Source organism: Heloderma suspectum, chromosome 13, assembly GCF_057233095.1.
Source record: "Heloderma suspectum isolate Gila_16-S chromosome 13, 16-S_ref, whole genome shotgun sequence".
Classification (NCBI taxonomy): Eukaryota; Metazoa; Chordata; class Lepidosauria; order Squamata; family Helodermatidae; genus Heloderma; species Heloderma suspectum.
The window spans coordinates 7,271,326-7,288,734 of NC_139470.1; the positions used below are offsets into that span (position 1 = coordinate 7,271,326).

The 17,409-nt window shown below is 46.3% G+C and overlaps 1 protein-coding gene across 21 annotated transcripts in view; it reads right to left on the bottom strand.

The window, feature by feature from the left end:
- NCOR2 (nuclear receptor corepressor 2) overlaps positions 1-17,409 on the bottom strand; it is a 414,582-nt gene that overhangs the window by 223,626 nt on the left and 173,547 nt on the right. For all 21 annotated transcript variants that reach the window (XM_084819282.1, XM_084819284.1, XM_084819296.1 and 18 more), the window contains one exon: positions 11,167-11,347. In XM_084819282.1, the coding sequence (XP_084675408.1) occupies positions 11,167-11,347 (181 nt within the window). The remainder of the gene's footprint in view (positions 1-11,166; positions 11,348-17,409) is intronic.

The following is a 17,409-nucleotide window of genomic DNA, read 5'->3' on the forward strand; positions in this document are numbered from 1 at the left end:
ATTAAGAAGAGGTGGCAAGAATATACAGAAGAACTATACAGGAAAGATCTGAATGTCCCTGATAGCCATGATAGTGCGGTCACTGAACTTGAGCCGGACATCCTAGAGAGTGAAGTCAAGTGGGCCTTAGGAAGCATTAGTAACAACAAAGCTAGCGGAGATGACAGTATTCCAGCTGAGCTATTTCAAATCCTAAAAGATGATGCTGTTAAAGTGCTGCATTCAATATGCCAACAAATCTGGAACACTCAACAATGGCCGCAAGACTGGAAAAGGTCAGTTTACATTCCAATTCCAAAGAAGGGCAACGCCAAAGAGTGTTCAAACTACCGCACAATTGTGCTCATTTCACATGCCAGCAAGGTGATGCTCAAAATCCTACAAGCTAGGCTTCAGCAGTATGCGAACCAAGAACTACCGGAAGTACAAGCTGGGTTTCGAAGAGGCAGAGGAACTAGAGATCAAATCGCCAACATTCGCTGGATCACGGAGAAAGCAAGAGAATTCCAGAAAAACGCCTATTTCTGCTTCACTGACTACGCTAAAGCCTTTGATTGTGTGGATCACAACAAATTGTGGCAAATTCTTAAAGTGATGGGAGTACCAGACCACCTTACCTGTCTCCTGAGAAACCTGTACAAGGGTCAAGAAGCAACAGTAAGAACCAGACATGGAACAACCGAGTGGTTCAAAATTGGGAAAGGAGTACGACAAGGCTGCATATTGTCACCCTGCTTATTTAACTTATATGCAGAGTACATCATGAGAAACGCTGGGTTGGATGAATCACAGGTCGGAATTAAGATTGCTGGGAGAATTATCAACAACCTCAGATATGCAGACGATACCACCCTAATGGCAGAAAGCGAAGAGGATCTAAAGAGCCTCTTGTTGAGGGTGAAAGAGGAGAGTGCAAAAGCTGGTTTGAAACTCAACATTAACAAAACTAAGATCATGGCATCTGGCCTCATCACTTCCTGGCATATAGAAGGGGAAGAAATGGAAGCAGTGACAGATTTTACTTTCTTGGGCTCCAAGATCACCGCAGACGGTGACTGTAGCCATGAAATTAAAAGACGCTTGCTCCTTGGGAGGAAAGCTATGGCACACCTAGACAGCATAGTAAGAAGCAGAGACATCACCTTGCTGACAAAGGTCCGTCTAATCAAAGCTATGGTTTTCCCAGTAGTAATGAACGGCTGTGAGAGCTGGACTATAAGGAAGGCTGAGCGCCGAAGAATCGATGCTTTCAAACTGTGGTGCTGGAGAAGACTCTTACGAGTCCCCTGGACTGCAAGGAGGTCCAATCAGTCCATCCTAAAGGAAATCAACCCTGAGTGCTCATTGGAAGGACAGATAATGAAGCTGAAGCTCCAATATTTTGACCACCTAATGCGAAGAGAAAACTCCCTGGAAAAGACCCTGATGCTGGGAAAGACCGAAGGCAAAAGGAGAAGGGGACGGCAGAGGATGAGATGGCTAGATAGCATCACGGATGCAATGAATATGAACTTGAGCACGCTCCGGGAGAGAGCGCAGGACAGGAAGGCCTGGCGTGCTGTGGTCCATGGGGTCACGAAGAGTCGGACACGACTGAACGACTGAACAACAACAACAACAACAAATAATCCTTCTCACCTACTGCAGTCATCAGAGGCCTTGTGGTCTGTTCCAGCAGCCTCAGAAGCTCCTTTGCTTGGCACACAAGACAGCGCCTTTTCCATTGTGGCACCCAGATTATGAAACTCCCCTCCCCCACTTTAGAGAGGTTCAACAGGCCCCTCCCTCTCAATCTTTAAACAAGCTGTCAAGAATTCTCCCCTCTGCACACATTTATTTAACCTAGCTTTTTCAGTTAGATTTGAAACGTCTGTCTCCCCAGTTGAGCAAGCTGTGCCTGTTCTAGCGTATTTAAATTGGTTTTATTATATTTTAATTGATTTTATGGTGCGCCACTGTGTGGGCCCTTTTTAGGACCAAAAAGCAGCATATAAATGATCTTTAATTAACTGATTTAAAGTAAATGTAAATGTAATAACTGTATACTCTCCTCCTGTTTACTCCTGTCTCCATCACCCTCCTTTCCTCTGTTGTCCCCTTGTGTTGTTTTCTAGACTGTAAGCCCCTTGCAGCAGGTACCTGCCCATTCATTCATTAATTCCATCAGCTGTTTACCTGGTCTTTGTATAACCACCCACACAAAATGAGTAAGCGTATGGCTTCTCTGGTAAATGGCCTACTAGGTTTTAAGATAAATATTTACTTTTTAAAGATACCACTGACTCAGCCATGATTTTAAATGTAGCCCATTATGCAGAGTCTGCAGTTAAATGTCAGCGGGTCTACTGGAAAACCATTTTTAATGTCTGCTGAGACAATAAACAGGGTTTTTGTGTATTCATTTTATTTCTAGGTTTTACATAAAATTCTATTTTTATTTTATGTACTCCCCCCATGTTTTCCGAAATTATAACATTTGACAATTTGTTGTTTGTTTGTTACATTTATATCCCACCTTTCTTCTAAGGAGCCCAAGGCTTAAATCTCCTCCTCCCTTTTATTCTCACAACAACCCTGTGATGTAGGTTAGGCTGAGAGTCAGTGACTGGCCCAAAGTCAGCTACATGGCAGAGCAGAGACTAGAACCCAGATCTCCTGAGTTCCAGTCCAACACTCTAACCACTAAACCATACTGGCTTAATTGATCTTTGTAATGGTTATTCACACTGCACAATAAACTGATTTACTCTGTTTATATCATATTTACATTCCTATATGAGGCTTCCAGTGGTCTCCCGTCAGGTCAAGTAACCACATCTAAACAGGGCTATGCAGTCATTCATTCATTCATTCATTCATTTAAAACATTTCTTGGCCGCCTTTCAGGGCCGAAACCCTCCCAAGGCAGCTTACAACAATAAAACACATAAAAACAGTTAAAATATTAAAAGTGATAAAAACAATAAAAACAACAATAAAAGCCAACAATAAAACCAGCAACAATGTTAACAGCAGTAACAGCAACAATGGCAGTCATATCAAGAGAAGGCCAAGGTAAAATAATATGTTTTCAAGGCCTTCTTAAAAGCCTGCAATGATGGAGCATGGTGGACCTCCGATGGCAGCTTGTTCCAAAGGTGTGGGGCCACTGCAGAGAAGGCCCTTGCTTTGGCAATGCTGCAGCATCAGATGCTAGCAACAATTCTAGGAACCCTACTTTATGCTCTAAACAAGACAAGAGCAGAGTACAAAATAATTACACAGCTAAAGCTATCAGGATGGCAACAAAGATATCCTATGATTTTGCACCTCCTAGGCTTTTTTGCCATTGCACTGGTTTTATTTTCATGCCTTAAGGGTGCACTTAATTTTTTTTTTGGCTTACAGAGATGGTGAAACTGCCATCCTTTCAGTGTAGCTAAGCAAAGCTTTCTCATCAGGAAGAGATGCGTGGAGGAGCAGGAGAGCGGACGTTTCTTCCAATTACAGAGGTAGAAAGCATGAAGTTAAGGGGCTCTCTTTTGCCCAAGGAGGAATGGGTGAGATGTCACCTTGTAATATTGATGGAACAGAACGGAAAGGTCTAATTATGTAAATGATGAGCCGGGTTCGCGAAGAAGAGGCAGCCAGCCTTAACAAGAAAGGGGGAGGGGAAGCCTCTTGCCACCGTTACAGCTTGAATGGTAATTTAAACAGTGGCTATAAGCGAAAATCAAAAGGCAAGGCAGGGCGTGCTGGAAGATGGTTTCTAAAAACTGATTTCAAGGAGGTGGCAGGTGCATTGCAGCAAGCTGGGTGAATGCACTTTCCAAGATGCCATTCCTGATTCTTCCCCTCTCTTCTTCTGTCTTTTTACGAGTTGCAGCTGGGAGTGGATGTGCAGCAGATCCGCTAAGCCCCAGACACCCAGATCCTCAACAGTAGTCTTCCAATGTTCTCAAACCCAGGGCCACTTTCAACTCCAACTTGCAATATGGGGCCCATTTATTACCACTCCATTAAGCTAATTAAAACACCTCAGGTAAAAAAAAAAAAAGATGTGTCTTAGCCTGTTGCCAAAAATGTGAATTAGCTACCAGGTGTACCTTTTTAGGGTGGGCATTCCAAAACCACATTGCCACCACAAAGTCCTCTCCTTTGAAATTACATATTGCACTTCCACAATGGAAGACACTTCTGAGTAGAGTAGGGGTACAGAAACTCCAGCCCTCCTGGGGTCCCAATCTCGCCTTCTGGTGTTCCACAGATTGCTATGCCCCCTTCCCCTGGCCCCCAACCACTGATCATTTGGTGGTTTCCCAGCTTCTATGAAGGTTTCCCCACACACACACACGCACACCATTCTGAAAGGTTGAAATACCTCTCCAAAGGCTTATTTCCTTGCAGTAAGAGCTTTAAGCTAAACTATGCTGGTAGTTTTTCTGTATTTCTGATCCACCCACCACTGGAACCGAGAGCTTCTCCATAAAGGAATGTATCCCTTGGGTTGAAAGAGGTTCAACACCTCTGGAATAATGGCTCAGCAGAAGATCTCTGCCTCAACATCAGGTAAACGCAGCCCACCCTCGCTGAGGGAGGAACCATGGATGAAGATTCCCAAGTCAGCAGTACCATCGGGTCAGATGGGTTGGCTTCTGTTCCACCACCTCCCACTCTCTCTTCAGGAATTAGCCACAATCTCTTTTTCAGGGATAAGGGGAGCGGTGAAGGAACATGGCTCTTATCTGCCCTGGGGATGAGCAAGTAAACCGTGTCAAGAAACCATCCATCTGCTTTTTCGTTGCTTCCCTCCCTTCCTTCTCCCCCAACAAATGCATATATTTCAAATTGGGAGAAAATATTCCTGTATCAAAGAAAAGGAGAAACGAGTCACCAGCATCAGCAACTAGCTTGGACCATATTTGACTCAATTTAATCCCCCCACTTGCACCTACAATATTCACATAATTTTATTCGCAAGGTCTATTATTACAGGGCTATAAATCAACTGAGGGCCTGTCATAAATAGATAGGTCTCTCTCTCTCTCTCTCTTTCAGCAGAGCTTTTCTTCAGAGTAAAAAAAAACACTGATGGAAACTGAGATGTTGCCTTGACATCCCCCTCAATTTGTTCCTAACCTGTAGTGATGGGCAGGGAGCTGATGGCTGTGCCACTATCCCACTCATTTTCTGTCTGACCGCTGCTGTGGCACTCTGCATTCACAGAACTGCGGCCTCTTCTACCACCACCACCAAAGCTACATTACTCAATTAGGGAGTAGGCCTTTGCCAGTCACTCCCTGGCCAAGTGGGAGCCCTGCCAAGGTCAACGAAGGCTCCAGCCAGTTTCATTAATAACTGCAAGATCCAGCTCATGCAAGGGGAGAGGGTGGGGGGAGAGAAGGCCTCTGAGTGCTTAATCCCAGCAAGAGATGAGAGATCCCAATTCCCACTGCAAAGGACTACCGCAAAGGCAGGAAGAGGAGCAGCAATTTCCAAGCTGCCTGCTGTTGCAAACAACCCACACAAGCAAGGGGTCAGGCAAGAGCATAGTACCTCCTGCCAACCACGCAAAGTGGCCTCGGCGTTCAATAAGATGTTATCTTCTGCCTCAAGAATGGCCAACAAGAAGCCTGCAAGCCTAATGCTTCCAGAACAGTCATTATATCTGGTCCTCCCAGACACCCTAACAAACTGTGAATTGAGGGGCCATAATTTTCCCCAACACATACACAAAAATGTTTCCCAAAATTCTGAAGGAGATGCTCAAGGCTCGTAAAATTAGAGTTCTTGTCAACCCCCTGCTCTTCTTACAAGGCCATGGGCAATTAGCTGAGGTGGGCTAGACAAAGGGCGCTATGTATGAGAGTACTTGAGGCACCCACCCCCACCCATCACAGTATTCTTGAGTGCATGCCTGGAGAAGGGGAGACCTCCCCAACACTACACTTAACTAGACAATGGGCACTTGGTAAGCTAAATGTCAGAACCTGCCAGTTCCTCCAGCCCAAGTCAGACAGGACCTCCTTGGAAGAGGATGGGGAGCTCCACACAAACCCCAGTACATTCTGGGACCAGGAAGAATTAGGTCTCTCAAGAAAGGACTCCGAAACAGCCGCTATAAAGGGCACTCTGCTGTAAAACCCCACTGAATCCTGACATTCACATATATGCCCCTTGCCCCTTGCCAGGGTTCCCTCTATACCACAAGACACCCCCACCCCATGACCATCTCCTGGACCCCAAGAACAAAGATGGCGGTGAACCTGGATAGAAGCCACTCTTAGAAGGTGGAATGCATGCCTGGCAGCTCAAGGACTCCCTTCCCCTAAGCAGTTCTCTTGAGGATGATACTCCGCCTTACATGCTTCCAGGATCTGGGCCTCCACTGATGCGCTAGGGAGAGTGGGGCTGCAAGGACAACTGAAAGAACACCCAATCTGTTTGTTTGTTTGCTTGTTTATTTAAGAGACTTCCTAGGTCGCACTTCCTTTTCTAAAAACAACCCCAGTGTGGTTCACAAGTCAAGACATACTGAAAGGCAACAAAACCATAAAACAGTAATGAAACCATAAAACATCTCATTAAAATAACCAACAGTAACTGGCAACGCTAGCCTTCAGGAAAACACCTGGGCAAACAAATGTGTCTTTAATTCTCAGCGGATATACACACACTAGGAGCCCACCTGATCTCAATGGGGAGATGATCCCACATGGTGGGTGCCACCACACAGAAGGCCTTACCCTCTGTGCCACAACCAAGCGAACGTCAGTAGGCTGTGGTATGACTGAGAAGATCTTCCCCTCCGAATGTAAGGACTTGAGCCGGCCTGTGCAAGAGAATTGATGCCTGGCTGATGTGGCTGAAACATTTAACGCTGCCCAGGTCCTTCCTCTGTGCCTGACATTTTAACTGACTCACAGCACGTAACATAACAGTATAAGAAGAGCCATGCTGGATCAGATCAAAGGCCTATTTAGTCCAGCACTCCATTCACATGGTGGCTAGCCAGATGCCCCAATGGGAAACCAACAAGTAGGACAAGTGTGCAATAGCACCCTCCCACTCATATTCCCCAGCAAGTGATATAAATAGGTATCCTGCCTCTGATAGTGGAGGTAATATATAGTCATCCTGATTAGTAGCCATTAATAGCCTCATCCTCCACAAGTTTATCTATTTCCCTTTTAAAGCCATCCAAGTTGGTGGCCACCTCACATCTGATGGTAGCGAATTTCATAGTTTAACTATGTGCCATGTTATAAAATACTTCCTTTTATCTGTCCTAAATCGTGCACCATTCAGTTTAACGTTCAACAGCAATGTATGCAAAACTCTTCTCAACTCCAGTCAAGGGAAGACCGTGCGACACGCTTTCTCCTCATTCTCTCTCGTGAATGCACCATGAAACAGATTTCTATGGTGTGTGTGTCAAAAAGGACCGACAGGAGGAAAGTCAGCAAAAAGGACAGATTCACTTGGGGACTGGCAAGATTGATGTGTACATGTAAAAATTAAAGTGGCGCTTGAAGGGGGGAAAACAGCAATGAGGGCCGAGCGTCTGTGAAGGAAAGCACTAAAACAGGATTAGTGGCACCCTCAGGGTGTGGCAGTTTGCAAGGTCGTGCATGCAACTCAGGAGAGTGGAAAAAATCTACAGCCATGACGGCTCAAAAAGAAAACACCAGCAGCTGACTATCAAAGGCAAGAGACTTCCAGAGACTTTTGTCGCTTACATCACTTCCTGCCTGCACACAGAAAGTCATGATCCAGGCTTTGGGTAAGTGGCAATTTTGAAGGAGCACATAAAAAGGGCAGAATATGGTGCTACAATCCAGATTCCTGAGAATTTCAGCTTTCTTTTTTTTTAAGTGCCATACAGTTGCAAAAAATATAAATCTGTTGAGAATTGGGGGGGGGGTAGACCTGCTTAAATCTCAGGGCCAAGGTAGACATGACATTGATTGCAGGATTGGCCCCACGCCACAGTTCTGATCTGGACCACTGCACCGCCACCCCACAGTTGCTCCTTATTAAAGACGAAACAAACACACAAGAGTCAACCACAGTATTAATATAATGTCTACTTTGGCCCTCAGAGGCTACAGCGAAGTCTGAAGAGTTAGTTACTTCAAATTAGGGATGTCCATCATTTGAAAATCCGGTCCTTTTTGGGCCTGACAGATTCCTGCTGCCCACCTGGCTCAGTTTGCATTTGTGAGCCAAGCCACAAGCTTTCCCTGAAATCCAGGAACTTTTCTCAGGCTTTTTCCTTATCCATAATTTGTGCAAATTTCTATTGATGGGGAAAAACCCTGGAAACTCCGTGAGCTGGCCCAACTTGATGCAGATCGAGTCAGGCCAGCTCGCACGTAAGCAAGCCAAAGTCTGGGGAACCGGGCCGATGGAAGCTCAGCGAGGTTCACCCCCTGGACTGATTCCTCCAACATCCCTACTTCAAATCATTGGTGACATCTAGCCACCATTATATGACATCTAGCCCCTTTCTGCAGGTTCCTTGGACCCCCAAGTCCTTTCATATTCCCAGCTCATGCTAGAGCTCCCCGCCTTCTTTCTTTCGCAACACGTCTGAACACAACCCGTTTAGTCCCTATATGAGACTCTACTATTGCCTCTCTCATTGGCCTTTCTTTTCCCCAAGCTTCTAACTTCTTCTCACCCTCTTTTCTTCCACTGCTTCCGCCTTTTCACCTCATTGCACTTGTGTCTCGCTGGTTCTCCAAAGACTGCAAGGCAGCGTACGTACGTTTGGCTCTTGTTCTCTTCAGAACAACCTTCTGGGATAGGTTCAAAGTGAGAGATGGTGCCTGAGCACCAACTGAGCTTCTTGGCTGAAAGGGGGATTTGAACCCAGGTCTCCCCAGTCAGAGCCCATTGCTCCATCCATCACACCACACCATAAAATCATAGAATCATAGAATCATAGAACAGTAGGGTTGGAAGGGGCCTACAAGGCCATCGAGTCCAACCCTCTGCTCAATGAGGGAATCCAAGTCAGAGCATCCCTGACAGATGGCTGTCCAGCCTCGTCTTGAAGGCCTCCAGTGTGGGAGAGCCCACCACCTCCCTAGGGAATTGGTTCCATTGTCATATTGCTCTAACAGTCAGGAAGTTTTTCCTGATGTTCAGCTGGAATATGGCTTCCTGTAACTTGAGCCCATTATTCCATGTCCTGCACTCTGGGATGATCGAGAAGAGATCCTGGCCTTCCTCTCTGTGACAACCTTTCAAGTACTTGAAGAGCGCTATCATATCTCCCCTCAGTCTTCTCTTCTCAAGGCTAAACATGCCCAGTTCTTTCAGTGTCTCTTCATAGGGCTTTGTTTCCAGTCCCCTGTGGCCTTCCTCTGAACCCTCTCCAGTTTGTCTGCATCCTTCTTAAAGTGTGGTGCCCAGAACTGGACACAGTACTCCAGATGAGGCCTAACCAGTGCTGAGTAGAGGGGAATTAGTACTTCCCGGGATTTGGAAGCCATGCTTCTATGAATGCAGCCCAAAACAGCATTTGCCTTTTTTGCAGCCACATCACATTGTTGGCTCATATTCCACTTGTGATAGACAACAATTCCAAGATCCTTCTCGCTTGTAGTGTGGTTGAGCCACGTATCCCCCATCTTGTAACTGTGCATTTGGTTTCTTTTTCCTAGGTGCAGAACTTGGCATTTGTCCCTATTAAATGTCATTCTGTTGTTTTTTGCCCAGCGGTCCAATCTATCCAGATCACTTTGAATTTTGTTTCTGTCTTCCAAAGTATTAGCTATCCCTCCCAATTTCGTGTCATCTACAAATCTGATCAGCATTCCCTGCACCTCCTCCTCCAAGTCATTAATACAAATGTTGAAGAGCACTGGGCCCAGGACTGAGCCCTGCGGTACCCCACTCGTTACCTCTCCCCAGTTTGAGAAGGTCCCATTGATAAGCACTCTTGGAGGCTGATTCTGTAGCCAACTGTAGATCCATCAGATCGTTGTTTCATCTAGCCCACTTTGAGCTAGTTTGTTCATCAGGATATCATGGGGCACTTTGTCGAAAGGTTTGCTGAAGTCGAGGTATATGATGTCTACAGCATTCCCACGGTCCACAAGGGAGGCTACTTGATCAAAAAATGAGATCAGATTCGTCTGGCAGGACTTGTTTTTGACAAATCCATGTTGGCTTTGAATAATCACGGCATTGTTGTCAAGGTGCTTCCAGATGGATTGCTTTATCATCTGCTCCAGAATTTTCCCTGGGATTGATGTCAGACTGACTGGTCTGTAGTTCCCAGGTTCCTCCTTTTTACCCTTTTTGAAGATAGGGACAACATTAGCCCTCCTCCAGTCATCTGGCACTTCCCCCGTCCTCCATGATTTCTCAAAGAGAATAGACAGCGGTTCTGAGAGTTCTTCTGCCAGTTCCTTTATTACTCTAAGATGCAGTTCATCTGGCCCTGGAGATTTGAACTCATTCAAAGTAATGAGGTGTTCCTTGACCATATGCCTATCAATCTCAAGCTGCAATCCTGCCCCTTCAGCTTGTACTTCGCCTTTGCCAGGGGGGTCATAGACCCTCTTTTGGGAGAAGACTGAGCCAAAATAGGAATTGAGCACCTCTGCCTTTTCTTTGTCATCTGTTATCGTTTTGCCATCTTTATTTAATAGCTGAACAACCATTTCTTTCCTCTGCCTTTTACTATGCACGTAGCTGAAGAAAGCCTTTTTGTTGTTTTTAGCATCCCTCGCTAACCTCAGCTCGTTCTCAGCTTTAGCCTTCCTGACACCATCCCTGCAATTCTGTGCTACCTGCCTGTACTCTTCCTTTGTTACTTGGCCTTCTTTCCATTTCCTTTTTGTGACCACATTTGTGACTACATCTCTTTGTTTCTCCAATTCCTGCTTCTCAACCCATCAGCTACCTACTGTGCCCCCCGTTGTTCTGCCACTCTGCCCCTCTTAGCTCCTCTCACCCTCCTAAGGCCTCTTCCTAGCGTCCAAATCTTCAGCCTTCTCTGCCAGAGTTAAACGCTAAAAATCAACCTGCTGCCATATATTGCAAACTGAGCACGGATATTATGGATCGTAGAGACAGCCTTCCAAAGACACACATCGCAATTCTTGCAGACATTCTCAGAAAGCCAACACACGCCCCACTGTGCCTTGCTGTACGCAGGCTCCCTGGGCTTACCTTGGAGGGATCCTCTGTCCCTGCCTGCTGACTCTGGCTGAGCAGAGGTGAGTGCCTCAGCAGTGGTTCTTGCAGCAGCTCCAACCGGGGCCGTTTCGTCTCAATGAACTCCATTTCCGACTGTTTGCTCAGGTCAGAAAGGTAAGGATGCGTCTCACCTCGAGTGTGCAACTCCTGCGACCTGAGGGAGGTAGGGGTGGGGAGAGAGAGAAAGGAAGGAAGGAAGGAAGGAAGGAAGGAAGGAAGAAAACCATCAGAGAGAGCCACCACAAGATATTATTCAGTTCAGAAATGCAAGGAGACATCTTTGGCATCAGGAAGACAGAAACAGGTACAAATTACAACTTGCTGGGATAGATATTGTCAGGGCTTGGCCTAGGAGCCCTGGGGGTCAGGCACCCATTTCCTACTTCTTATGCCACTGTGGCTGCTAGCCAGGAAACAGAACTGTGGGCAATTCAGGCTGAGTTGTTCTCACAATCATCCAGAATCCTCCAGTCCTGAGAACCATGTGACCACACAGGGCCAATCCTGACACTCTGCCTGCTATAAAGCTCCCAGCTCTGCTGCTCTCCCTCATTCTGGGCACCTTGCTGTAGGACAGGGGTGGAGAACCTACCGGGGGCCAGACCCCACACCCCTGGTGCCAACTTTGCTGTTGGTGCAGCAGCAGAGGCAAAAACAGCAGCAATATTTTTGCTGCCACAACCACAGCGACAAATTCAGCAGTGGCAGGGAAACTTGGGGAGGGGGGGGATACAAAAATGAATGGGGGGGGCTGCATGTGGCGTGTTGGTCATGTGTTGGTCATCTCTGATTAAGAAGATCCCAGGCTATCCCTGTCACACCACCTGGTTGACTGTCCACCATTTTGCCTCTGATTTTCCTTGTCACCTCTGATACTGGCCAACCTTTCAATCTGAGTGTCTGTCACATTGTGCCGATTCACACAACCTGAGATTCAACCAGGATGCTTGACAGACATGTTACAATCGAACCAAGAAGCCTCTAATTAATCAGTTCATCTGAGCTGGGAAACTATGGTTATTAGCTCCAGAACGTGCCAGGGTATTAAATCATGGCTTGAAATTGGTTTAATGTACTGGCTTGTTCTGAAGGTGATAACCATAGTTTCCTGGTTCGTATTAAATTGGAAATTATGATTAATTGGAGACTTCTAGGTTTGACTGCAACTCATGGCAAAGGAAGGCAGCAAAGGGTCTGAGCGCAGGCAAAACACTCATGCATACCTCAACTTAATGGGCCAATACATGGTTGTCCGAAAGTGGACAGTGCATGTCTTTACACTGAACTTCTTCCACTTGCAAAGCAGTTTGATCTTTTCATAGCTTTCATCTTCACAACAGCCCTGCGAGGCAGACCACTATGATCTCACACGCACACCAGGTCAGAAGTCAACTTGAATCCATGCTTCCCAGAATCATTCAACTCAGCACTGATTCAGCTTCTCTCTGTTGCCTTGTCATCAACTTCTGGCCTCCCTTGGCCACGCTGCCATTCTACATTATGTAGAATGTTTCAGGGAAGAACAACCCACCCCAACACCCTTATCTATTTATTTATTATTACATTTCAAATTCTACCTTTTTCCCTCGTGAAAAGAACCCAAGGCACCTTACATGGTCCTCCTCCTCTCCCACAAGAACCTGGTGAGGTGGGTTAGGCTGAGAGTCAGTGAACTTCATGGCCGAGTGAGGACTAGAACCCAGATCTCCCAAGTCCAACACTCTAACCACTACATCACACTGGCTCTTCTGATCAATACCTACAAGGACTCTCCTCACCTGAATTGGAGGTAACACCTTTTGTCAGCCCCTGCTCTTGTGCTGCCTGCAGGCAGGAAAAGACAAATACAGACAGAAGTGAAGACAGTCAGTAGCCAGGAAAAGCCTTTCTACACAGGCCTAGTGGCTTTCACTGGAGACCAGAGAACATCTCCTGCTCCGCTCTGGCCTATTAGGTGTAGGAGGCTTTCAAAGCAGTCTTCCTGCAGTTCCTCCCTTTAGCCAGAGCTCGGGGGGGCGCAAAGCTGAACCCAACTTGACATCTCTGGGGTCATCTGTTCGAGGCCAACTGTGGGTCGGAGTCCAGACTCCTTTGGAGTCACCTGTGGGTTTCATGCCTGCCGGCAACAGTAGCCCACCAAAATGGATCTGTGGCCATCGCCTCCAAATGGTGAAAGAGAAGATCCTTCCCAAAGGTATCCAGCTGCATCTTAAGCCTCGTAAATCTGCTTTCTGCCATCGTAGTTGGCATTAGCATTGTAAGTGTTGCAACCTCCCCCCGCCCTGCGCACACCATGTTTCCAGCTCCTCAATCAAGAGGATTAATCGCTTTCAATAAGAATAGCAATTAAGCTTTCCCCTCTTGCACACACTCCACATGTCCGCTTCAGAGGGCCGTGAGCGCATGTCAGCTTATTAACGTGAGCAGAATATATTGTTATTGACAAAAGGACCATGCTTCTCGTTACCATGGGACAAATGCTTCAAAACCTTAATTGCCAGGAAGAAAAACACACACAATAAAAAACAATAGCCAACTCCAAGTAGGAATGACTCACAAAACTACAAAAATAATCAAACCTCCTTCAGAAAAAAGTACCGTTACTACTATGGATTTGGAGCAAAAATAAATACAGAAAATAACGGGCATCGTCGTTTATTATAGCTTTCATTTCTTCCCTCAGGACCAAATTATAATTAATCATTCCCCCCTCTAAAAGCACTACACGCACTTTCATATTCATTTCCTGAAGTGGTTTTGCAAACATTACCCCATTTCCCCACACCCTCACACCTGTTATATAGATGTAGTGAAAGACAGTGGGGGGAAGTGGAGCTAGGAGCATGTACTGGGATGTCCCAGATGACAGCGCTAGGCTAGGGCTGAGAGGTCCCCAAGGTCAGTTCTTGGATGCAGAAACTGAGCCCAGATATGCATCAAGCAGGAAATACTGCTCTGTTGACAGGGTGGCTAATCGAACATTTGGGTGATTAGGGGCCTGAATCCAAGTAGGGCTAGGAAATAAGCCTGCCAAAACCCTGGAGAGCCACTGCCGATCTGTGTCGGCCATACTGGCTAGAAGGACCAAGGGGATGACTGAGGATAAGACAGCTTCCTAAGCTAGCACTACTGGGCTGTGTAGTTTTGGAAAATGTGCACAGACACACTTCAATCCATGGGAGAAAAATGTGTAGGTTTCAAAGGTGGGTACGTTTGGGAAAATAAGCACAGATTTTCATGTGGAAAGGAAACAAAGGTTGCAGTCTGAAATGGACACAAGACCAAGCACGTTTAGAGGTGGAATTTGGAGAACTCTGTCGCGCTCAGGTTTTGCTTGTACACACATCTGGACCTGCCAATACATCAATCTGGCATAGCTCTTTTCCCCTCTTGGCCCAAAACAGACACTGAGGCTCAAATAAACATGAACCCAAGTCCCTTACTAGGGTACTCCACCCCATCTCCCAGCCTCTGACCTGACAGTTCCTTTTTCATGCTGCAAAGTTTCAAAGGAGAGCCAGTGTGGTGTAGTGGCGAGAGTGTTGGACTGGGAGCCAGGAGATCCAGGTTCTAGTCCCCACTTGGCCATGGAAGCTCACTGGGTGGCTTTGGGCCAGTCACAGACTCTCAGCCCAACCTACCTCACAGGGGTGTTGTTGTGAGGATAAAATGGAGAGGAGGAGGATTATGTATGCCGCCTTGGGTTTCTTAAAGAGGAAAAATGGCGGGATATAAATGTAATAAATAAATAAAGAAAGAAAGAAAGGCCTGCTTCCCATCACACTCGGCCATCAGCAACTTCGGTAGCTTGGGTAGCCTTAGCTAAGTGGCCCTCCATCTGTCATACGGGAACAATAATACTGCAATATGCAGATAATGATTACGCACATAAGTAGTGCCAACGGGGATCAATACCCGTGAAGCGTTTCCGGAGGATTTTATACATTACCCTTGGGGAAAGCATAGAAAGTATGCCAAAACCTGCATTCATATTTTATGAGCTGGAGGCCCAGACAGTAGACTGGGGTTTGACCCAGGAAAGCTTGCTATGATTCTTCAATTTACCTTGTCAGGGTGGTGCTCTCTCGGTGGATACAGTCACACTGCACCCCACCTCAGATTCTTCAAGAGGCAGTGGCATTTTGGAAATGGTTTTAGTGCTTTTAAGAGCTGCAGATGGTTTGATGTTGCTTTTATCTGATGCTGTTTTATCTATATTGTTTTATTTTGAGCTTGTATTTTATTATTTTAATCTATCTGTATACTGCCCAAAGAACTACCGTTACTGGACATTGAAAAACATGCACTAAAATAAGCAAGTCAGTCACCACCCATTGTGATGTTTAAATATATATACTTCCAATCCCATTGCTATATAAAATCCTAAATTTGGGGTACTGAGAACATCAATCAAGTATTCCTGAACAATTCTACACCATTTCTGAGCTGTCCAGTGGAACCCAGGGTGGTACAAGCAGGACACAGGCCAACCGGGGGTGGGGTGGGGAGAAAAGTAGACCTGCCAGAACATTCCTCTTCAATTATATGTGGTATGACATGTACCAAAAAGGAGATCTTGAAATAACTTTTCAAAGCTCATTTGTTCCAGCTGGCAGGGCCTGCTGCACACACGGCGAGGGGAAACCTTCCAGAATAAGGCCCACAAACAATGAATGAGGTAGAATCATAGAATAGTAGGGTTGGAAGGGGCCTACAAGGCCATCGAGTCCAACCCCCTGCTCAATGCAGGAATCCAAGTCAGAGCATCCCCAACAGATGGCTGTCCAGCCTCTTCTTGAATAACTCCAGTGTGGGAAAGCCCACCACCTCCCTAGGGAATTGGTTCCATTGTTGTACGGCGCTAACAGTCAGGAAGTTCTTCCTGATGTTCAGCCGGAATCTGGCTTCCTGTAACTTGAGCCCATGATTCCGTGTCCTGCACTCTGGGATGATCGAGAAGAGCTCATCTTGCTTAGGTATGGTCTTGCTTCGTGGCAGAGCACTCTGAATGCGTTTGAAGGTCTGAGACGCAATACCTGATTAAAAGCATCCCAGGGCCATACTGTACACTCAGAAGCAAAATATGGTAGAGATCCTGAAACATCCTTTCCCAAACTAGTGCCCTCTAGATACGTTGGACTGCAACTCCCATAATTCCCAGCCAGCATAGCCAATGACTGGGAGCAATCTGAGTGATAGAAGAGATGCAGCAAAAGCACATCTGGAGGGCACCGGGTTGGGGAAGGCTGGACTGAACCAATTTTACTGCAGGATTTGGAAGTAACTTTCTCTGTAAGTAAATTCCTTTGCCAGGGAAGGTGAAAGCATTTTGGTGTTAAATGCTATTTTTATTGTTGGGAGCCTTGGGAGCTGTTTTTAGAGCAAAAGAAGAGTTTAGAAATGTGTGTGTGTGTGGATGGATGGATGGATATAGACATAAAGGCGTCAGCACTGGGCTGAAAGGAGTCAAGCTGCAAAGTCCGAGCAAAATTGGGACCAGACTTAGATGCAGCTCTGGGGCAAGACTGATAAGAACGCAACCCTGAAAGTCTGAATCATGACATCCATCTGCAGCAAGGCTGAAGACCATGTGTAAGCAGTCAGAACACTACCCCACAAACAAGTAGGTGGTGATGAATTTCCTATGTGGGTTTCCTTGAAAACTAGTTATGTGGAAAACTAGGAAATGGACAGGAGCCTGAGCTGAGGGCAGGAGAGCAAGCCAGCTAATATGGAATCTGACACACTGGAAGGGGAGCAGATAGACAAGGAGTCAAGAGAGGAACCAGCAGGCAGAAATACCTTGAGCAAGGCCCAAATCTGTTGTTATACAGCCAGTGACTCACTCAAGACTGTCCTCAGAAAGAACCATTGGGGCACACGTGAAGCTATGTTGAGGCCCGAGAGGACAATACTCTTCCACATTCTGCGGCCTGAAATGGCGCACCAGTAGACAGATCGGGAAGGATTCCAGTTTGGGTCCTGTTGAATTCTAATGCGGAAAATGACTCAGATAGTTCACTTGGCCTCATTTTTGCCTCCACAAAAAGCCTATACAAAGACAGCCCACAGACAGGCTTGGAAGTAGGGGTTGGAATGAAAATAAAATTAAAACGGCCCTCCAGCAGATCTCCAACAATGGCGATTTCCAAAGGGCAGCCATTTTGCTGACGGTTCCCAAAGCACCCTCATCACCATCAACCAAGTGCCAGATTT